Below are 24,737 nucleotides of genomic sequence, written 5' to 3'. Positions count from 1 at the left end.
TTTTTTTTTTTTTTTTTTAATTGTCGTGGACTGTTTAATTTTCATCCGGTAAATTGGAACGCGTGCTATTTTTCAGAGCGGTTCCGACTCGTAATTTGAAACGTTCTCTCGCAAAAAAAAAAAAAATGTGACGTTCTTCCACGTCCCGTACGGGGAAACAAGAAAGAGTTACAACGAATGCTCTAAACACTTTCGAGCGTGTTTCATTTGTCTTTATCTTTTCAAATCTCGCGTAAATGCACGTAAGGTTGAATTCGAAAAGAACGCTAGCTCCAGCTAGCTCAAATAACTGCTTGTTACTGCACGCAACCCTGCATATCCCGGCTTGTTTAACCAAGCGTTTTTCTCCCGTTTGTTCCCGCGTCCGCGGCAAAATTCGTATATACGCCGCTGCGTTTTCTATTCAGAGGTCGGCGGACACCTTTCTACCTCTTCCCGCATTGTTCGTCGGTCGCACGACGCTGCGAATTTATGAAATTTAATTGCGCCCTTTTGTTCCTCCCTTTTCACGCTGATGTTACACACACGGTTAGTTTAAAGCGCGAATTTGTTTAAAACCTGGGCGTGCAAGAGCGTGAATGTGAACGTGAATCGGTCGAAGGGTATAAACAGAGGGTTCGTAAGACGAAGCACGTGAAAATTCAGGTCTGAAACGTAAAAGATTCAGTCTGTTGAGTTCGAAGGGATAACACGTCTGGCCGTAACCACGGTCTGCATTTTTCACTTGGAATCTGTCCTCTGTGTCCGAGCCGCAAAGAAGGAAGTGCAACCGAGAGGAGCCGCGTGTTCTCCGCTTGATTGACATTTCGAGCACGTACCACGCGCCAGACCGTCTCGAGTCGAATAATAATTTTCCCCCCATCCCCTCAAGGTTGATCGACGTTGCTTTGACCATACACCGGACTGAGAAAGAATCCTTTCTCTCCAGTCTTTGGCTTGAGATTACTTACCTTATTTCCGTAAATTTTAAGTCAGAAACTCGAGGAAGATTCTTCGGTTCAAGTCGCAGACAAGGAAAATACCCACGTGGTGAAACATTTAATGGCAATTTGGATAAGATTTCGAACGACAATTCATGGCTGGCTGGGGGGAGGGGGGGGGGGTCTGTAATTAAATCGTGAAACGATAATTCTCTGAGATTTTCCAAAAGTTAAGCGGAAGAAAGCAATTCACGAGAGAGAGAGAGAGAGAGAGCGATCTCGACGACTTTTCACGGGCGAACAACAGGCGAATCGCGCGCTAATTCCGCAATTTCCTCGAAAACTCGCGGAAGTAATATGAAATGGCGTAACAATGCCGAAAATCCTGATCCATTTTCACTCCGGAGTCGCGGACAATGGTAAAGCTCGGGGAATTAATCCATAACATCGCCTTGTAGTTGGAGTACAATGCGTGAAACCTATTTCCACCCTCCGCCCCTCTTGTTCACCCCCTCTGTTACTCACTCTGGCTGAGTAAATCCGCTTCAATTGTCGACAATCCCCTTTCATTAGCATCCGTAACGAAGTCACCACTTTTTCCCTTCCTCGTAGCAAACTATTGGCTAGTGTCGATACGGCAAAGAAAAGCAACGTTCCTCGTCGAGGCGAAAGCTGGCTTTTTAAGCTTCCCTCTCTCTCTCTCTCTCTCTCTGTGTGTGTGTGTGTGTGTGTGTGTATGTATCGCAGCTTAAACGCTCGTTCCGTTTGCGGACGGAAGAACCGTTTCGATTCTACGTGACCGTAGGAACGGAATACGTGTCCGCTTTCCGTGATTTTTCCAAGGAGACGGGAGGAGAATTAGTTGGCGAAGAAGGATTCTTTAGAGGAATAATTGAGAGGAATGATCGGTGGTTTGTCGATTCGAAGAGATAAATTGATCGCGTTCCTTTTGGTCGGATTAATAAAATCAGAAGTAAAGTGAAAATGATCGATTGGAAATTTCCCCTGGATATTTTATATAAGGCGAGCCAAAAATCACTTCCCACTCAAGAAAAGCACAGATTTGCCAACGTTTAAGAGAAATAACTTTTAAGACATAATTAAAAAGTCAAATTTAATTTAAAATTAACAAAATGTAATAAAAACGTCAAAATATTTTTATTTAAAAGAGAAATAGGTGGTAAGAAGCTTCTGACCTATTCTATAGATCTTCATCTATAGGATTTTAATTCTTATAGTAAATTTTAAGTATATTAGTGCATCTAGTAGCTTCTCTTTAGCAATTCAAGAGCAGAATTAAAAAATTGTCTCTCGATTCGCTGGAAGTTTCAGGCTCGCGGAATATTGTACAAAAGCAGTTTATCAAAGTTTAAACTCCCTGATAAAGTTGCATGGACAAATATGCGAGAAATTCATTAGAGAACGTTCTGTTGAAACTTCTTCATCGTGATATCGAATTTTCTATAAATTTTCAAGAATGTAACCCCTGTAACTTTCTTCTTGGTATCTTGCGATTCCTCGGAAACGTTCAAGGTCGATTCGTTTCCCCGGGAAAGGAATTTCCTTCCGCGAGAAACCTCCACGTCATATTTTGCACGGCAGACTCGAAAAGAATTTTTTATTTTAAATGGTCCATTACACGCCGTGAGTGGCTTTCGATGTTCTAGCAAAAGAGGTTTCGGACGCAGCGAATAATTTCAGCATTTTGTAATACTTTCTTTCAAAAAAAAAAAAAAAGAAAAAGAAACAAAAATATGGAGGTAAAGCTGAAAGCTTTGTTAACAGCTTTGAATTTTTATTTAGTTGTGAAAAATATTCCGAAATATTCGTCCCACTCGTGGATTCTCCAATGTTGAAGAATGCTAAACTTTATTTTCTTCAATGTGCGACAGAAATCAATGTGTGATCGAACTTTGCCACACACCTAATGAATAAAATTTCACGCGTAATTGGTGTTCGCTAGCTTTCGAACTCAAAGGAACCCGTTGCTACCGTTGAATTTCGTGCTCACTGCAGAACGCGAGCAATTTTTCTCAAAAGGAAAGAGAAAGAGCTGTATAATCCAATATTTTGATTACAAGCCAGGTGATTAAATGCAAGAAATGTCGTTGCAATTACTTTCGTCGTACTAACTCGGCAACTTACGACGATGGAATTTCATTAATTCCGTTGGCAGATCTAATTTGCGAAATTTCTCAAAGCGAATGACTTTGCAGTTTGTTGTAGCGAGGTAATTGAAAAAAAAAGAAGAGGAACTTGTTGCCGAAGAAAACAGCAAAGAGCAGCGTTTCGAAATTGGCGAACATTCGGAGAAATTTTGTCTCCCAGCTGAATCGCCGGGTCCTCGAAATTCTAAAGCGGCAATTGAATTATACGCGGCGCCTGCGGTCCGTGATAACAACGATGCATCGAGTATCGTTTCGACAGGGGCCACCCTGTGTGCTTTCGTGGACGCGTTAAGGTCGATCGTTCGATATTTAGCACCATCGAGGATAGAAAGTGGAGTGACACGTTTCAACGAAATGATCAATCCAACGGGATCGTCGTGTTTTCTCCTGAAGTGATCACGAATTGTCACGAATCGTCGGTCCGTGACGGGAGCGTGGTACTTTTACAGCTGCCACAACGTTTTACAACGCGTGTTCGCGAAAGCTGCTCGCTGGAAGATTTCTGACAATTTTCCTCGCCGTTCCAGCATCCACGGTCCGCTAATTGACACGCGTTCAACTACGGGCTTGTTGCTTGAAACGTTGTGACACGGGGAAACGACTGTCTTCTTTCTTCTGCTATGTTTCTTTTTTTTTTTTTTTTTTTTACAGCGAGACTGTTTCTTTTATTACCTATAAAGTGAGTACAATCGAGAATTAGGTGGAGACAATTTAGTGAGACTGGTACGTGACTCTTTCGAAAAATAATAAATTGTGTGAGCACGCGATCGGCGTTCAGTTCTTAAAAATTCTGTGGTAAATTGAAAAAGTAGCGGATTTCTACGTATTTACGAGAAACTTGATGGTGTGAAAATTCAGAGGAACGTAGAAATTGAAGACAATTATTTGTGATTTTAGAAATGAAACAGATTTCAACCATTCCATCAAGATTTTAACAACGAAAACTCTTTTTTAATCCCAAATTCGTACCAAATTCAATTTGGCTCTGCGAATTTGCAATTTCAAATTCGAAGGGGAATGCTTCTGCCGTCTGAAACTAAAATTGTGGCGGTCTACTTTGAGATATATTTTCTCGCGGCTTTGAATCCTCCCCTCGCCCCCGAAAGTGCATAAAAATTCAATGTCTGCTCATCGTCACTTCTCTTCGCCCGGAAGGAAAACCACCGCGGAAGAAAAACACCGCGGGCCTTATGAATAATACATGTGACAAAAGTATTTAATTACTTTTAGGAAAATTCGAGAGCAACGGGACGCGTCTCGTCGGATCGGTTTGCCGCGCACAGACAGTTGGAAAGTTGGCCGAATTATTTATGAAACACAGGCGGCCGGTGGAAACGTCCAAATAAAATATTCGCTCCTTTCTTTCAGCTTTCTAGTTCTCGCAACACCGCGATGCTTCATAATTCGGTCACGTAGCCGTAGGCAAAAACTGGCTATAGAAACTACGTGCCTGCGCTGTCGCGTGATATTTGAACGGAATCACATCGGAGGGTTGGTTCTTTTGCGCGAGATATTCGAACACGGTAGGAGACACGGCAGATAAGGGAGCTAGAATTCTTTATCGTCGGAGCTCGCTCGTGCATTTCACGTTTTGCTGCTCGTACACTGATAAAAACCGGAGGCTTCTTAATCGAATTACACCGAGCTGGATAGCTCGAATCGTCGTCCGAATGTAATACTCTGTACAAATTCTCTCGGTGAGAATCTTCATCGAGAAATATTTTCCTCGATTTAATGTGACACATTCCGAGGCTGATACATTTTGGAAACATTGCTCCCAATATTCTGGAATTAAACTGGTGTTGAAACAAGATAAGAGTACCTCTTCTTCAAGTAAATAAATACTCTAATTTCGTACTATTGAATAATCTTAATTAAGTAATTCAACGATCAAATATAATAATCGGAATATTATTATTTCTCACGTACGAAGAGGTTTCCTCCGGAGAGGAAACAAAGATAAGGAAAATTCATTCAAAATTTCCTACAATGCTTCATAAAGAATACAAAAATATTAAACGATTCATTCACGTTGGATTGACAAATCAAAAAAAAATTGCTACAATTAATCAATCCGTCTCTCCCTCTCCTTTGAAAAAAAATTCTAAAAAAATTCTGCTTGCAAAGAGTTAAATGACACAGAGATGACGTCGTCGATCTCTAATTCGCGTCAACTTCCTCCACCTCTTCTCTCTGTTTCGCGAAATAATGAATGAACGCACGGTTACGTTCGTTTTTCCTTAATCTTCTTTTCGAGCCCGGGTTATCGACAGAAGGCTGCCGCCGGATGAAATTTTTCTCGGGACAGGCACGAGGGGATGAAAATTATTAAACCGACCCGTTCGCGTAACGCGTGTAGACTTCCCCGGGGCGAACGAAGTTTGTGTTTCGAGCCGAGCATCGACCGTTGCTACTTTTTAATTACATAATGCAACGGTAACAAGGCAAACTCTCCGCGCAACCGTGTGTCCGCGTGGTTCATCGTGGTCACGGCTAATGCAAAGACGAGCTTCTTTCTCCCCCTCATCCCCTCCTTTATTTCTTTTTTTTTTTTTTTTTTGTTCCTTTTTCTCTTCTTGCTGAAGCCACGCCACGCTAACGCCACGAAGAGGGAAAAAGCCAGCCAAGGTTTTTTCTTCGCCTGGTTTCATTAGACAGGATCCAGGCCATTTCCTCCTGCCGTGCAGCCGTTGCCGCGGTCGGGACAGACCCGCGTTGCTCTCTTGATTAAGGGGCTCGAGCAGGTATTAAAAATTCCACGGCTTTAGGGTTAAGCGCGGACCGTGGGACGGGCCCATTCTGAAAAGAAGGGGGAAACCTCTGCCTCGGTGTTTCTCGCCTGGGAACAATTCGTACTCGACGCCAGATTCGCTCGCTACATTTCTGAAAGAAAAAAAGGTTCGCACAGGTTGATCTGCATTTAAATTGAATTACTGCTGTGTAAATCACGCGTCACCCTCAGTTCTTGAAACAGCAGTTTTCTCGTATTTATTGGTTCGTGGTAGCTTCTGGTTCTTGAAATGTTTTTCTTTTTTTACGAGAGTTATTCGCTGTTTTTTTTTTTAAGTTTTTTATCGAAATTTTAAAACAATTCTCTTTCAAGAAACTTTCTTTGTGTAACTTTTCTCTGATAATTGATGCATCTTTCGACTGTAAATCGAGAGAATTAATCGACACAGCGATGAAGATTTTATCAGAGTGGATGAAGTAGGTTCGAGTAAAGTGTGACAGCCGTTCAGAACACAGCGTTATCAGAAAACACGCGTCGGATAAATCACGAACGTGATCTCTTCCGCAAGTTTCGCTGGCTTATGCAAAAACCCCGGCGGTGGAACTCCGGCTAACTTCCGCGAAGTGAGTTTGTCTCCTCTGCGACAGCGAATGTCATTCGCAAAGAGTCTGTCGGCTGAAAAAACCGTGTGAATCTGACGGATAACGTTTATCACAAGACGCCCCAGTTTTACCCCTGACTTATATCGTAAATTAGTTGGTCGATTTTTATCAATGAACTACCTGAAGATTTTGTTCCAACGATGTTTGAAATACGAACGTCTATAGAACTGCATCGATCTGACATGCCGAATTGAAGAACGTTTTTGCAGTGAACAATTATTATATAATTTGTCACGAGTATACTCTCTGTTCGAATGTAGAACTCACGAGTCGAATTTATTATCTGATACGTCGATTCATAGATCAGTGACGACAAATGATCGAAATTGAATTAATTCTCGAATTAAAAGACACGTAAAATTCACGGCTCGCGTATGAAATTAATGGGAATCAGTGAGTTTCATAAATATGAAAAGAAGAGGAAAAAAGAAAAGGAAAGAAAAAAAGACGCGACACGACAATATGAAATGAATATGTAACTCGCGAATTAAAATGTATCTGGCACGTCGAATTAATAGATCTTTCTACGCGTACGGTTATATAAATTTCATCTTTCCGCAAGGGACCTCCTTCCATAAACCATGCGGCAACACGGGACACGACGCCGGAGATATAAAAGAATATAGAATTCGTGGATTGCATTTATGTATCTGGGCGCGTGGAATTAAGGGATACACGCCTCCCTTTCCATGGAAACCCATTCGGCAAACTTTGATCATTTAAATGCAGATCAACCTGTGTGCATCTTTGTTTGTACAATCACAATTCAGCCGGCGTGTCGCGGCGGAAAGTACGAGGCGTATCCATTCATTCACGGTTACGGGCGGCACGAACACGCCGACACCAACGAAGTTTAACCCTCGCTGAGAAGCAGCAAGAAAGGCTAATGTTGTCGTTCGTCTGACAAAGAACGCGATAACCGTGTGATCCCGCGTGTAATCCCGGCGTCATTTGATTATCTCTGATTATTCGGAGCCTGCCCTTCTTACGGAGGGTTTCTCTTCCAGAGACCTTGCCTCGTTCTATTCATTGCCTATCACGATGAAATACAAATTGAAAGAGGCAAGTAACACTGACATCCAATTACGGATTAGTTTCTCGAGGCTTATCTCGAATCTTTCGAGTTTGCAGTTTATCTGGCAACGCCTCGGGTGCTTCTGTGACTTTCAATTCGGTGGCGAACTGTCGGTCGTTAGAATTTCGTTGTCGCTTCGCAGTGAATTTCACCTCGCTTTGATTACCATTCCAAGATTATCGTTCAATATCGCTCCAATTATTACTTGATATTGCAATATCGTTATTTCGATGAGATGCATTGAATTCATTTTATTAAACTACGTCTATTTAAAAACGCAGCGGTTGTACTTGGTAATGTGTTTAACGAGAATCATTCGTCTGCGTCGAATTGAAATTCAATCACTCGATGAAGTCAATTGTCGTATTTAACTTCGCGTGAAATTTACTGGAAGGAGACAGTTCGCCTCTCTTGTTTCTCTGTCCAATCGCCATCTCGTTTTCTACGTAACATCTCCAACTCTCGAGATTTACGCAATTCTTTGCACCGTAATATTTCAAACTTGACCCTCCGCTCGTCGAAAAACTCTCGAGTATCTATTCTACTCGTTTCGTTGACGATCGATCCGCGAAATTTAGGCCTAGATATCTTCCAGCCTAAATGATTTAATTAATGGAGATGCATTGCTGATCCGGCGAGAATCGGCCGCATCCTTCCTGCAAAATCAGGAGGGTGGTAGAAATTTGAACGAGTTCAAGGTTTCCGCCCGTTCCTCGAGCAATCGATTATTAATTAACGCTAATGCAGTGTATCTTCGCGTCAGATATCCAATATATCCTACAATAAATTCAACCTCCGGTGACGTCGTTCCGATCCTCTCTCTCACACACACACACACACACACGTCGCTCTCCACTTGATATTACGGAAAGAGAGCGAGCGCCGAGCAGGAAGTCTAAGGCTCTCTGTTTACTTAACCGTCGAGATTATGTGCATAAATTAAACGACACACGCCACCATTACCCGCCACTATCACGTCGATGCAATAAGGGCGTTAACGTCGGTAATAGAGCAGCCTAAGTACATCGTGCGGCTGCAGCTTGGCAAGCGTCGTACGAAAATTGCCTTCGTATTCGCACAGGGGAATATGGTACACACAGTTTGTGGTGATGTTCGAGTGACAGGTGAAAGTTTGATACCGACTGGCTCGGGCGACACGATACTCACCGCGACTTCCCTTTAATTTCGCAGCTATCGCTCTGAAACTCCCGGCTCGATTCTATTATACGTTATACACACCTGCCCTCGGAAGTTTTAGGTATCACGCTGGTTTTAAAACTGGAGGGCGACACAAGATGACGATACATCGTATCATTTTGGCGTGGAAATGTGGAGCGAATTGTTCAAAATTCGGAAAACAAAAAAATTTGTTAGATAATATTACAACTGATGATTTGTTTGATTATCCTTTGCCATTTTTTCAGGCAACTTTATGATCCCGCGTTCGAAAAAGTTTTCGACTTTTTCGACAAAAAACGATCTGACATCCTCCTGATCAGTAACTCTCATATACACGTTGGATAATTTTTCATGAATTTGCACCTGGCATTTTTTTTTTCTTTTCTTTTCAGAAAATATGGCTTCTTTTCGACTTGCCAATTTGAAATCGGCGCCGAACATGCAATTGCAAACGAAATCGTGCACATTCTTTTCCTTGAACAAGCTTGAGTGATCAACTATTAAACTGAAGTTACACTTTCAGATATACATGTATGTCCATTTATGAAAAATTACTTTTTGGTCGATCTAGTATATTTCATAGAATATATTAGGTCGTGCAATAAGTTTCACTGTCAATGATAAAATTATTATTGTACAACTGATTATTCCTTACGAACAAATTAACCGAAGCTTTCGTCTTTTTATCAAAAAATTCTACGCACGTAACACTCGTGTTTCTATCTTCTTTCATTCTTTGAGTTATATAATCCTTACTTGGGCGTCTCTCTTTTATTGAAACGATCAATATTCCAATGCTAATAGCGCAGTAAATATTTCAATCAAACTCAAGTCGGTTTAATATCGATCACGAGACCAATATTTTCTGCAATGGCAAATGATTCTTTTAATAATATCTATTCGTACGTTGTCTGTCTTTATTCAATGCGGATGATTCATTTTCTACGATATATAGTTTTAATAGCCAAGGGACGAACGAAATTTATCACGCAACCTGTTAAAATATTTATTACAGTAAAGAATCTATGAAGTTTAACTAGTAACCATAACGCGTGACGCGGCATTAACCTAATGAAAAGGAGAGCGTAATAATGGACAGTTTTCACAGTCGATAGCTGAACGTAGTAAAAAGGAATTTATGGCAAGAGTATCCCATCGCGAGAGTGATGTCTGGGGTGCAATTTCCTCCTGCATATCGGACGCATTATCCGCGGACATAATTTCACCGGTTTTTTCTCCTCCCTCCCGTCTCTTCTTTCTTATCTCTCTCAAAATCACTTTCATCCTCGATGAGTAACATTACGCAAGCACTACGCAAACGCGCAATCCCATATAAGCATGTGGGGCCCGAATTTCGGACACTATTTTGCGTGCGAATAAATTTCGCAGCCGGAGGAGAGTGCATTATTATAATCGTATTAACACGACTTTATGGCTTCGTCGAGGGGGTAAATTGAATCGAATAAATCGCGTTCTCGCGTTAGACGCAGGAAATGGAAAGGTTTGTCGGAACTACATTCCGCCGTGATAAACGTGCGAAAACGGGCGAAAATGAGGGTGTAGATACGGTCGTGAAATATTGGCCACGAAACTTCATTTTCTTCGTGTTGAACAGTCTCAAATTTTTTCTTTCGCCAACTGGCAGAGTGGAGAGGATCGTGTAACGTCAGATTTCGTAATTTTAAGAAATCGTAAACATCCGCGGACTTCTTTTTTTTTTGACAAAATTAGCGTTGAATGCACGTTTTTCGTCGAAATGGTATTTTACTGAATAAAGCATGATTTTTCTTTTGTTGAGCTTCTTGCTTCCTCGAGAAATTATTTTTTCAACAACGAGCGCAAGCCCTCAAGTTCTGGAACTATTCTATTTTTCATCGTCGAAAATATTTCATGGGAACGAGTATAAATGATTACGTAAAGTCTGCTACATTCAATGGACGTACCGAATGATACTGAAATCTTATCAATTAATAAAATGCGGTTTCTTCCTCGGTTCTGGTACAATATAATAACGATTTCTTCTTCAGTTATATCACATATAATGTTACAAGTTTTTCAAACAGCCGTCTGAAATATATATGTTATTTAAATTCCTGCAGAAATGCTTAAATTCTTAAACAAAAGTATCAATTCTTGCAATTAGATGAATGAATCAATAGACTGGGGATTTCTGTGCGTTTGTGAAAAATTACAAGATACACACAATTCACAGAAATATATAAAACATCCAAAATACATCGTTTATTTATTATTACAAATTCTTCTATCTGGATTCTATTATTTTTACAAAAATACGAAGCTACATTAACACAAAAAATCCACTCGAATTAATCAAATTAATCAGGTGTGATAACAATTTTACAATTATTACCGTTGAAACCTTCGAGCGCCATTTTCTGTTCTCTGGCAGGAAACACAAGTTGAACCGAATACCCTGCATCTGAGAGTGTTTCGTATTTTGCAACGAATCGCGTTGCAGGCGGAAACTGGCGTATTAACTGAATTTCCAAGGATCGATCGGCGTTCAGTTGGTGAAAAATCACCGTGTATCGGCGGCAGGTATCGTTGGATTAAGGCACGATAAATCACGGCGGGCTCGATTTGTTTCGTTATCTGCCGCGTATCATTTCTTCCTTTTTCCCTTTTTTTTTTCATGGCGATTAAGGAAACGTGGCTGTGCCCTAGCTGCGAGAATAAATCATCCGCGGTACGTAGAATGTAAAAACGAGCCACGTACAATACGAACGAGAATTTTGAGCGATCCTTTCGTGCTTGGACGAATTCCAAACGAGGCTGGGAGATTCATTGCTCTCGCGATCGGCGCGATTCCGCTACAGTTTTCGTCGAGAATGCTTGAAAAATAATATCATTGTTGATGGCCGTGCAAGTCGGAAACGAACGTGCACCTACGTATCGATCTCTAATTTGAAGTTAAACGTTTCGAACGTTGTTGATTTTGCAAAATCATTCAGATATTCGGTGGTGTTGAATAATATTTGTTCAGAGATGAAAATATCGTTTAGATTAATTTAGTAATTTAGATTAATTGTGTGAAATCACACAAAAGTGCTGCTGAGGAACATTTGTTAAACGAGAATAGATCTCTCTTGCAGATTTTAACTATCAAATTTCCCATAAATACATGAAAATCTACTGTCGGCGTGCAACACTATCGATCGTCCGGTAATGACAGACTAGACGAAAATGAATGTCCCAACTCGATACTGTGCTTCCGTGAAATACAATGTTTTTGAGTATTCACGAAGCGCGAAGGAAGGTAATTAAAGAGAAAGGAGATAGTTCGTTTCTTCGAAGATCTGACAACGCTGGTGGAACGGAGCCATTATCGCACACTACGGAGCGTTCATTTCTCCTGAAATGTGAAGACACACTGACGTCATCGTGGAAATGGATTTCCTCGGGAACAACGAGCTTTGCTTTGCCACGGACGACCTTAGTGGAAGAAAAATCCGCGTATTTGCATCCTCAGTTGCGTCTCTCGATCATCCGGATTCTTAAAACGTCTCGCCTAACGAATACCAAGCACTGTTATCGCATGTAATTTCGGCGAATCTCGCAAATCTCCGCTTGCATCGTTCACTAAGATTCGCATGATTTGCAACTGTCCCCCGTAAAATTTCGCACACACACACACACACACATATATATATATATGTATACGTACGTATAACGCCACGTAACATAACGTGGAAACTTGAAAACTGTCGGGCGTAAGTCTAAATAACCGTGGCTGCAATACGTAATCCAGCTAATTTGACCGCGTTTACACCGTAAGACCGCAAAGTTTGTCGTTAAATCATAGGGCAGACGTTCGGCGTGGGGCAAGCCAGCACCAGGACAAGACTCGTGGTTGTTAAGCGCATTCACCGAGAACTTAGTTAAGCGAGCAACTTCGGTATCAGGAGAACGAGAAGACGTGCACACACACACACACACACACACACACACACATATACACGCACAAGATGGAAGATAGGGGACACGAATCTCTCTGTCAATAACGGGGCGACCAGTCTTCTTCCCTCCGCTCTGCACCCTCCACCCCCGATCTTACCTCGCTTGGATATTTGGATTAGGATATTGAGATAGTTCGCTTATTCCGTGTACCACTGATACTGATATATCAGAATTCCCGTCAATGATTTATCACACTTGATATTCACTGTGAAGCCCAACTGGAAATTTAACAATCATCGTCATCGGTGCGTCTTTTCTTTCGTCGATCAAAATCGATGGACCGTGGCTTAACAACGAATCATTTGTCCCCTTGTCTCTCTCTTTCTCTCTCTTTCTTCGAGCGGATTTCGGTGAGTGGCTCGCCGAAAGAAATTTGGAGAAACTTGTCAAGAGTTGGAAGAGATGTTTACGATGATTCGAGAATTTGATTTCGAAAAGAATTGCAAAAAAAAAAAAAACTGAAACTTTGGATAGAGCTTTCGTGGTTTAATGTCTGATGGGCTTGTGAATTTTCGAGTTGGTTTTAACCCCCGAGAATATATGAGGGGAAGACGATCTATCGTCTCACAGTCTCCTGCTGTATTTTCTGTATTCCAGCCTCATTTCTTCCCTCGTTTCCCGGACGCGTCATAAATCTAATCTCTAAACGAATCGTTCTTCATCCAAAGTTTTAACTACAAGAATTGACAAAGTTTTACAAACACCGAAGATATAATGCAAGCGATATTTCAGTGCCGTAATACCTTTTTTATTGTCTAACTTGTTCACGCCAGTAACAGATTATCTTTTCCCTTCGTAAATCTACAACATCCCACTGAAACTCTTTGTTTCAAGACTGAAAAATTTGTATTAGTATGCCAATACGATTGTGCTACAAGGTACATGAATTTTTGACGAATAATTCTCTCACTAAATAATAATAAATAATAAAATTAATTAATTCAATAACCTTGATTGACAATTTTGTCGGTGAACATTCAACACTCTGACAGTGTTTTAAAATTTTTGTGCAGAGAGAACACGTGAAACGTTAAAGACGATCACGTTTCTTCTTCGTCATGATTGTCTCACGGCCGAGAATTATCGCTCATGTTAAGGATCGCGCGCGCCTGCGTATACCCTTTATTGCGTTCGCGCGGCCGAATGAAAAATTACGCGTTGCCTGTTACACGAAATGAAAACCCGCCCCTGCTACGAGTGTTGCGTTTCATTCGCTAAAAACACAGCGCAGCCGGTTGATTCATATTTTATTCATGGGACGCGCAACCGGTACTGCTTCTCTTCCGATTTCTCGCGAGCCTTTCTCTCTCTCTCTCTCTCTCTCTCTCTCTTTGTTTCGTTTTCCGAGGCTCTTTTCCCCGTGGGAAGGGTGGCAATATTGCGGCCGGCTGTAATGTTTCGCGACAATGACGTTGCTCTAACGTTTCACAGATTTCCCGCCGTTATCATAAGTCAAATCGAATGCCGCTCCCGGCGAAACTTGGAAACGCAGCTTCGACGGTTTTAATGGATTTGGGGTGGAAAGAGAGGGAGAAAAAAATACATTTTCCTAGTGTGCGTCACGCGTAAAGAAAGATTGTTGTGTTTGTTAAAAAATAAATTGTTCGACGGCAGTTTCGATGCCATTAGTTTTTTTTTTTTTTTTTTTTAAGTGGCGGTAATCGTTTGCCCGCGTCAGTTTGACTTTTATTGCCACTTGCGCGTTTAGGGTTTAATTGTTATATCGAAATTCATTTAGTTTTGTGAACTGTAAGTTACAAAGTGACACATTCTGTTCAGGACAGACGTATCTTTTTTTTTTTCACGAAAATTTCAGACGCGACTCAATAGCGGAGACGCGCCCACCTCTTTCATGCGCCTGAAGGAACGCTTTTGTACTGAATTTTCAAGTTGTTGAATAAATTCACGAGAAACTACAATCGTTTCTGTTTGGATTATTCTTTCGTCAAATATTTTAGTCTCTCTAATGGCTATTTTTTCACAGTTGCACAACTATAACTGTAACTTGACAATTCTATCTTAGATAATTTTACAATTACAATTGGGGGTTGGAAATACTTTCTTCGGAATCTGAATAACATCCAGACCCAATCCAGAATTCTTACAATTAACAGACGAGACTCGGTTAGTTCGTCAAGGTTGGCTTTCTTGTTCTCGAAAATTATCGCGGGCTCACGTGCTCTAGAGCCGAGCGTGGAAATTTTCGCAAAATCCAGATTAAGGCGTAACGTAGTGGTCGCGATTTAGTAGTTTCTCGTTTAATTAAAAGTTGCGCCTCGGTGGCGGTGGATGCAGCAAGGCGGAGAATTTGTTATTCTGGTTGTTCAAGAGCGCGGAAAATAAAGTTTCATCGTTTATGACCGGTTCCTTCGGATAACGAACATCCCCCGTGCTTCGTGGGCTATTAACGCGATTACTTTCATTGACCCGATACGTCGGCCGAGTGTTCTTACATTAATCTGTATTAGCCTACAGCCGTGCGCCCGACGTTTTGCTTAATTAGAAACAGTTGGCCCCGAAGAAGAAGAACGCTTAGCGATACATATATATATAGAGCGCCGCGAGTTTTGCAACGGTGCGGAACAATTAGAGGAGGATCATTTTGGTTTTCGTTATTGTTATTTGTGCCTGCGCGTTTCTTTCTCATTTTCTGCTCGCAGTAGAGTATTAAGCTTCGTTTTCTTCGAACGAACTTCCTAACTGCGCGCAGTTCCTTCGCGAGTATCATGCCGTTTAATCGTGATTAGACTAGTCACGATATTTTAGACGATTCCACGCAGAAAATTGATATTGTGCAAAATTCATCAATTGGTGTGTTGAATTTTAAAATTGTTCTCGTCTCATTTAGAGATAGCCATATTTTAAGGTGTAACGAACAAATTTTATTGGACAATTTTCGATAATGTCATAATTTTCGTCACGCTGTATCGCGAGTTATGGCACCTTAACTTCGGTCTAGCCAAGGCGTACGATGACATCGAATTGATTTACAGACAATGTTACGACTGAGCCGAAGCCGACGAAGGCTCGGGTAATTTGGTATTTCCAAATTAACTTAACTTCTGCAAGCTTTAATTACGTTTCTTGGCCTGGCCAACTTTGTTACCGTGTCGCTGTCCATATTGTTTAGCTGCCAGCCGCCGCTGGCTTCCATTAGCCTCCGTGTAACTAACTTCCCTCCTCTTCGCAGGACTTGCCGCTCACAGAAGCTTGCGAGATCCGCGGATTACCGGCTGACTCAGGCTCTTAGTTTTCGAAGGCCACTCGAAGCTGCTTAGAAACACCCTCTCCCCTCCTCCTACCCTCTGCTCGCACCACCGACGATTCCTAATTCCAAAGAAATTTCAATAGCGTTGAATAGTGTCGACGACAATTTCTCCATTGTTGCGAACAGACTAGAAATTTCCATGAATTTAAGGGGAAATTCAAAGACTCAGAAACGAGAGTAAAATAGTTCCCTTAAGATCTAATTTCTACTTCGATATGAATTTGCACAAATAAGTCTGCAGTCTACGGACTTTTCCGATAATTTATTTCTGATCTTTTTTTCTTTTATACGTTTCTTTTCCGTCTCGATTTTAGATTCTGCTTTTTTAAGTTCTAGCCACAACCTAATAATTTAGAGATTTGGGGAATCATGAATTTGGGGGGGAGAGATTGAAATGTATAAATTGTAAGTTCTAGTTTCTTCGATTCTTTTTCTTCATATACTTCAAATATATATATTTTCCGTCTCGACTCCAGCTTTTGCTTTCTCAAATTCTAATCACAGAATCTAATTTATTTGTTTGATTATTAAAATTTAGACTGTCTGACTTCATCTCACATGCTTCGTAACAAACGTTGGCAATAAGATAAAATGAAATTAAATAGTACGCAATAGAAGTAAAATAGACAGCAAGTGCTCGCATTTTTTAGTACACTTGGCAATAAAATGTCAAGTTTCTATTCTTTCTTTACTTTTACTTGCTTTCCTTTCCTTCAATCGATCGTACCACGATTTTCGATACAACTCGTATGTCCGTCACTGTGTCATGATTCCAAGATTCTCGTCGATAAATTATACTTTCGTGCGTCCAAAGCGCATCTTGTCCAATTTGTGTCTCGCGAGCGAAAGAGAAGTTCCGTGTGAAACGCGAACGAAACAAAGGTTTCGTCTATGAAATCGAACGGCAGCAAAGCGCACGGTTGTTCTGCACGACGGGGGGCCTTAATTGCACCATTGTTTCGGACGATGTCGTTAATCGAATAAAGTAACAACTCGGCTGTAGAAGCCGAGCATTAATTAGTTTATTCCGCGAGCTATCGAGCCTGAGAGCCTCTCAGCTCTCGTCTAACGAGTCTCCGGATCTCCACTAACGGAAATGAACGTCATCGGACGAAACGATCATTCTTTCCTCCCGCTTTGAGTCGCGTCACGATCGTCGAACACTCCGGACGTAGGATTAATCGACTGCTCGCGTGAAATTATTATTGAAATATCTAGTGATCGATGCTATTACCCACACCGTGTTCACCTAATTTCAACGAGGCTCTGCTACCAACAGACGTGTATTCCATCCACGTACGGCTGAAACGTTCGAGAATCTTGAAACAAAGATGAATCGGCTTTTTATAGAGAACGATGATTGAACGATTGGTTTTCGAAGAAGAACTCGGATTGAGAACGCGAACTAGTTGTTGTACGGAAGAAGGACAAACAGAGAAGTCTCTAGATCAGTAAATTATTATTATTAATTATTAATTAATTTTCGAATTTTCGATTTAATTCCGTTTTATTGCTATTTCTCTCCGAAACGGAGAGCCTGAACGTTGTTTCTATTTTTTTTTTTCTATACTTTTGCGTCTAGAATCACCATTTTCGGTACACTCTTGTATAGATAGATGAACATATACAGAGAGAGAGAGAAATGTTCGCTTCGAAGAAAAACTGGCACAAATGATCCATGAACTGGCGGATTCGTTGAAACGGCGCTGGTCGTTAAAGGAGATCTCCGTGGTCATTAATGGCAGAGGACAAAGTCGGGGAAGTTGGAGAAAGCTCTTCGAGCGTTGTTCCTCGTGAAATTGATGCGAGGAAACGAACGCCGATTGTTTGACGAACGTCCTCGAAACGAATTTCAGCTGAAGCTACTTTTTCGTTCTCATTGCACGCCGTGATAATACGCGACAGTTACGAATAACGCAGAAGTCAATGCTATTTTCCCACCGTGTCGTTGTTTCCAATGTGCCATTTCGCTCAAACTCGGAGTAAGAAAAGAAAAAAACGGAGAAGAACGGAAGAATAGAAAATAGAAACGTCTCACGCTGAGAAGAAAGCTACGTGGAGGAAAAACTAGAAAAAAAGTACGATGAAGAAGAAAAGAGAAAGAAAAAACAGGATTGAGGATGTGTGACGTGAATATACAGGATGTTTCGTAACTTATGGAACTCACTTCGGGAGCTGATTGTACGCCTAAATATAATGAAAAAAATATATACATATAAATATAAATATATGCTCTATCTGTCTTCGTTTATGGGATATAATGAATTTTATAAACAGAGCAAACTTTAGTAAGCTAGTTTTACCAGGGATGGTACATTCAATTTTCATAATAATCATAATTGGGATGAAGAAAATCCACATGTTATTGTGCATTCAAGACATCAACACCAGTTTAGTTTAAACGTATGGGCAGGAATAATTGAGAAATTTTTAATTGGACCTTTTTCTCTTTATGGGAAACTAACAGGCACAAAGTACGTTGATTTTTTCAGCACGCGTTTACACGAAATATTAGAGGAAGTTCCAGTCGATANATCTATTGTATACGCAACATCGATTGAACATGCTGAAATACTACGAAATAGAATAGAGCAAGGCTTCCGACAAATTCAAGAAACATCAGGAACGATAGAGAGAGTAATCAGATCAATGAAAAGACGCGTGCAGGCTTGTCTTCAAATGCAAGATGGTTATTTCGAGCATCTTTTGTAAAAGTAATAAACACAGAAAATTCATTATATCTCATAAACGAAGACAGATAGGACATATATTTATATGACATTTTTCATTATTTTTAGGCGTACAATCAGCTCCCGAAGTGGGTCCTACAAGTTACGAAACACCCTACATGATGAAGAATGTACGGATGCACGAATGAGCGAAGAGTGTAAAAAATTTGACAGAGAAAAGCAGATTGGGAGGGGAAAAGAAAATCAGAGAAAAGGAACAGCGAACCGGAAAGATCGAGGGGAAGAAGATAAGGGAATAAAGAAGCGCATCAAACGTTCATTAAGATAAAATGGAAATGAAGGAGGTATACTTTTCCGTGTAACGTGTTGTGGGGGTGGGCGCGAATCGCCATGAAATTTATTTAATAACCCGCGAAAGTAGCTGTTTTATCCGGCACATCTTTACGAGTTCTTCTTCTTCGTTCTTTCCTCTTCCTCCCCGCTTACGCCCTTAACTTTTTAATGGCCTCGAAGGAGTGGAAATTTCTCTCCGCGCGAAACGATTCTCCCGCCGTCGTTTCGCGCGCCCTCGGTGTCTCTACGAGTCTCGCCAACGCGTTAACTCGCCCGTGGCACGCGCGTTCGCGTTTCACCGCGTTTCGCTGATCGACCGACAAATGGACGGCGGATATCTGATGAAGTATTTAAAAGTGTCATCGTTCGTGGACGAGGATCCGCGAAACGGTAATTCACGGGGAGAACGTCAATTTGATTGCGCGCGACAATTGAATCTAGACAGCGAGCCAGCATCGTTTTTCAATCCAGCCCCAAAGAGAGAACGAGCGCGAGAGAGAGAGAGAGAGAGAGAGAGAGTTAATGAAACGTGTCTATCGAAAAATTAAATATAGCGCACGCGACCTCGGCAAGCAATTTTTATGATGCTCGTTCATCGTGGACACCATCTCTCTGCCTCCAACTTTTTATACAATTTTTTTTTTTTTTTTTTTTCGCCTCTTCTATATTCTGCTCCTCCGCCTCGTTTCCCTTTCGCCCGTATTTATAACCTGAACCCGGTTCACCGGCAGTCAGCGTTTCAATTCCAATAATTGTCGATCGATTACTCCAATTTCTGTTGGTTCTGCGTGCCACCGTGAAGGTGATACTTCTCGTTCATTTCCTTCCATCTCTTTCGCCAAAGAGATTCCGGCCGATACGGTTAATTCGATCAGAAGTTGCACAGTTCTCTGCTCAAAAGGCGGAGGGAATTTTTAATTGTGTAACTCTCAGCTGGTGTGAAGGATAATTCGTGTTGAAACGATGGTTAGATGAGCGTCATTTGCGATATGTATCAGTAGACGAGGAATCAGAACATTTCTATTTTATTGCGAATCTCGAGGAAGGTTCTGTTCTGTTGGAAGTGTGAATTTTTTGTTGAAGGCGCCGCAGTTAGAATCGTCGACAGTGTTTCGGTGAAAATCCTTTCCCAATTTTAATCAAATTTTACTTTTACAGTACCGATAAAAAATTCTCTTACATTCCTTTCGTTGTTACATCGTTACAACCAGGTCTCTATAATTTCGTAAAATTCAAAGATACTGAATTTACAATGTTTACACAGAGTTGTAGAAATTAGCTCGACTTCCCATTAATTTCGAGTCAACTTCTCCATTCAAATTCGTCTCAACTTACGTGGCAACTCTGATCCTCGTGCGCTCCAATTAAAACTTCGTCTCTCTGCTTGTTACAGACCTAATCGCCAATTCGAGGGGGAAAAAGCGGCAGAAGACTCGAAGAACAGGGGCGTCCGTCCGCGAAATATGGAGAACGTCGAGAACGCGGTACGGCGAGCGAGAACATCACCGGACGATAGTTGCGTCAAGGTTTCAACGAACAGACATTAACTCGGTGACGGTGCAGCCAACGACACGCCTCGCGGCAGAGGAGGATTGATATCTCGCGGATCTAACCGTGACAGCGGACCATGGTACATTATTTAAGGAGATGATAACCAACCGACACTGAAGAGTCTGCCACGGGCTGAGATAATATATCTGGTGCGTCATGGAGGACAACGTGAACCAGGCTGCAAACTTGTCCACCGACGGGTTGGCGTTCACGGATGCCTCGATCATCCTCAGGGCTCTGGTACTCGGTCTGCTGATACTCGTCACCGTTGTTGGTATGTATCAAGCGCGAATGAAATATGTGTGGTTTATTAGCATATCATTATTTTTATATCGATGATTTATTAGCGCAGAGAAACAATTTTTTTTCGAAATTGTTCGATTATCTGAGCTGTCAGGTGAAATAATTTTTCATCTTGCATTCTATAGTTTCTGCTTTGTTACCCTTTTTTTTTTTTTCTTTATCTTTATTAAATAAAATTTTTCAACTCTGTTTCACTTCCTCTCTTTCTCTGATCGTCTTCGACACTTGCGCGAAGAAATTCGATAGGTTGTTACGAACGATCGGCCAAAGTTTTATTTGTTTCGCGGCCCTCGCTTATCGACCAACTTCCAACTGGAGAAATAAAAGTTGTCGAACAAGGTCGAGCTACAGAGGTGTGTGCAGAGTGAGACAGGTTAAAAAAGTATCGGGTACAAACGAAGTAACTTACTCACGATCCTGATAGCCCACGTAGAGTTTCGTATCGAATTTATCGTCGTGAATATTCGGAGGAAAGTATGTTCCGACGTTGGCTAAAAGGAAATGATTTTTGGAATTTCTGCTGATTCAAGGAGGAACGTCGTGAGACGCAGAATGAATTCGAAAACGGTAAAGTTTTCGACACGTAGTATAAATAGGGTAAATTTACTATCAAAGTTTTTTTTATAAATTTCCTAAGTATCCACGTGTCTTTCTTGGATATCCACAATTTAATCACCTAGTAAGTTGTTTGTAATCTAAAATCCAGCTTTGCGCTCCACAGAGAGTTAACCTCTCCACTCTCCATTCATATTGTCGAGTCTCTGTATCAAATTCACTATCAAAATTTTACTTCACAATTATTCCAATTTCCTAAATATCATGCGTCTTTCTATCTCAATTTGATCGCGAATGAAACGTACGTAATTCAAAATCTAGCCAACGTTAATCGTTTTTCGAGTTTCTTCTCCAGATGAAAACTCACTGAGCTCGTTCGATCATCGAGAGGAAATTCGACGTACCGAGCCAAAGCCACCAGACTTTCGGAAAACCAATAAATGGTAACATTGCGATCGTCTAATCAATTAATTGCTCTCCCTCCGACTATTATATCAGCGAGTTACGACGCGTAAGCTCTGGTACCTCTGTTTTGGCTGGTGTAATGGGTTTGTCAGGGTTGGTAGTTTCGCGGATCGCGTGAATGCTGCGGCACAATGGGAGATTAATCTAAAGCCGACGCGTATCCATGTCGCGTGATGTATCATCGGGGGTTGACAAGGGTAACCGCGGTGACGTCTGCACGCGTTCACGCGGACAGAATCGGCAGAAGCACTTGGAAAAGTAGCGTGAGAGAGCGCCTGGAGAGGAAATTCCCTGATCCGACGACGACGACGAAACGAGCTGCGAGAGTTATCGGGCGCCGCGTCGCGAGTTAATGGTTCGATTAGAATTTCATGAGACCTTCGCCTGTGGGTAGCGAACGCCTGTTTAATGTCTCCGAAAAAGAGTGCCAATAAGAATCTATTATTCCCCGCACAGAGCTGTCCCGTGATATTTGCAGAAGCATTTTGACGCCGACGCCGTTCCATTTCTAACACTCTGCCGATTAACTATCGAAGTAATCGGTAATAAATTCCGTGAGACTCGGAGCTGAAGATTTTATAAGACAATGGAATGTCACGTTTCAAGTGTGTTAATTTATGTGTCGTTTAACTCGAGTCCTCCCCGGACTGCGAGAAATCCGGACGTTTCGATTAATTCCCAGGCTAATCGAGTTCATTATGCAGCGTAGGAATTGCAAAGTATTTAGCGCGGGTGTATTATTCCGTATAAATTGCAGAAGCATTTAATAAACCTCCAATATTCAGCGGGATCGTATTTAACGCTCGTATCGAAAACGGTCGATAATACACCAGGGTCCAGCTGCAGAATTGAACTAGCATTATTAGTGAAATTTTACGAGCCACAAGTCACGAATTTCCAGCGCGAATGTGTTTGCACATTATCTCTCTATCTCTTTCTCGTACGGTGGTAACAAGTTTTGCCAGCGAAACGAGAATTGAACGTTGCAACTCTCTATCTCAAGGAATGTTACTATTAATTAGTAAATTAACGCGTTCTATTGCATAAATAAATATTCCGCTAAAGATCACCTTACGGTAAGATTCTGGCTTTAAAATGGGGTAATTAATGCTGACATTAATTAAGAGAACCTATTTCCTTCAACTTGATAGTTTATACTTCGTTCCAAACGCTACGTTCAATAAATTCTATTCCAAATTCCAGATCTTCAATCTTACACGCCGTTATGAAGTTTGTCTATTTCAAATTTAGAGTTATCTAGATCGTTTTTATAAAATAAAATTCGTTTCGGCTCAACGAATCGAAAGAACTGAAATTGCAGAAGGTAAAGATTATCCACAGTTTATTTTATCATCTGGAAGTGAGCAATGCAGATTACTTAATTTCTGGAAAACAGAATCTGCAAAATGGGGGACAGTTTATCCTTGAAATTTCCCGTTTTTGAGACTATCTAACGAGATTCAGATCACCTTGAAAGGATTATTAATTACATTTTTTGCCAGTGAATCTGCAATCTTCTGATAACCTCTCTTCTCTACTCTCAGTCGAGAAAGAGAGAGAGAGAGAGAGAGAGAGAGAGAGAGAGAGAGAGAGAGAGAGAGAGAGGAAGTCAAAGACTGAAATGAAAGGGAATGGGAGGAGGGAGTCAAAGATTAAAAGAAAATTCGATTAGAAGGGAACGAGGTTATCGAAATTGGTCAAAAACCGAGCCACCGTGCCAGATGGCAATTCGGTCGTTAAATGGGCCGCAATTGTTTTCAAATTCGCTTTCATTTCGTCGTTTTCGTTTCGCCGGTCTGTAATCTGCTTACGAAACTCCTCTATCGCGAAAATTCGCGTGACATTTCGCTTTTAACGAGATATTTTCTTTTTTTTTTTTTTTTTTCTTTAATTTCTGGCTCAAACTGGCACCTTCGGACAATACTATGGAAATTTGATTATAGCAGTGAAAGAAATTCTTCTGTAAACGTGTGTGCTGCGTAGTATTTTGAAATTCCATTAGTACACAATTACGTACGATCGTAATTATTATTTAAACTATTCTGCTATTCAATTATAAATCTCATTATTCCCTTTGTTAAATGTACGTATGTACATTTGCATTTTGTCACTTTTTTTAATGCAAATTTGGCTTTAAATCTCGTCAATAAAAATACTAATAGAGTCTCAAGAAGTTTCACATAACTTTGCAAGTGTTTCTACGATGAATGAAAGCACGGACTTTATTTTCGAGCAAAGTTCTTTAGGCATCAGCTAAACGAACGATTGGAATTATGAAATCCAGACCGATTGAAAATCAGATTTCACCTCAATCATTTTCATTGTAAAATTAAGAAGTGTAACGCGTGTTTCGTTCGATAATCTGGTACGGAAACGATCAAACACTAACTATGTCAGCATCGCTGGCATATTGAAATCGAATAGTTATTAATCAATTCATTTCGTAAGTGAAATTCCTCTCGTCATTAGCAAATTGTTACGATCAAATATTGAACGTCATAGGGCACCTGATTGAAACGCGAACCGACGATCGATTCATCGATCTCTCTGCCCAAAATAAATCAACCACTCACTATCGAGAAAGCCGCGAAGCGAGCAAAGCTTGAAAGTTCTCATTGCGTAACACTTCGTTCAAAAATCGCGCCAATTGCGTATAAACGTTTCTCCCTTCGATCGGCGCCAGTCCAATCTCTGATTTCCTCTAATTTCTGACATTCCTTTTTGAAGGCGGAAATGTTCTTTCCACGAGGATAATAGCAATGGTTTCCGTTTCGCGGGTCAGAACATCGCTTATCGCGTCGCGATAAGAACGTTTCAATAGAACAACGTTTCTTCATCTTTAATCCCATTTTCCCAAAT

General features: G+C 41.0%; 1 protein-coding gene across 4 annotated transcripts in view; it reads left to right on the top strand.

Annotated features, from left to right (window-relative positions):
- The window catches only part of LOC122538968 (5-hydroxytryptamine receptor 2A-like), a 171,995-nt gene that overhangs the window by 105,542 nt on the left and 41,716 nt on the right, over positions 1-24,737 (top strand). For all 4 annotated transcript variants that reach the window (XM_043673505.1, XM_043673502.1, XM_043673504.1 and 1 more), the window contains one exon: positions 20,398-20,829. In XM_043673505.1, coding sequence (XP_043529440.1) covers positions 20,712-20,829 — 118 coding nt within the window. In that variant the 5' untranslated portion in view covers positions 20,398-20,711. The remainder of the gene's footprint in view (positions 1-20,397; positions 20,830-24,737) is intronic.

Source organism: Frieseomelitta varia, unplaced genomic scaffold (genome assembly GCF_011392965.1).
Source record: "Frieseomelitta varia isolate USP_RPSP 00005682 unplaced genomic scaffold, Fvar_1.2 scaffold_184, whole genome shotgun sequence".
Lineage (NCBI taxonomy): Eukaryota > Metazoa > Arthropoda > Insecta > Hymenoptera > Apidae > Frieseomelitta > Frieseomelitta varia.
Note: the sequence above shows the minus strand (reverse complement) of the source record. Positions and strands in the feature narration are given on the sequence as shown.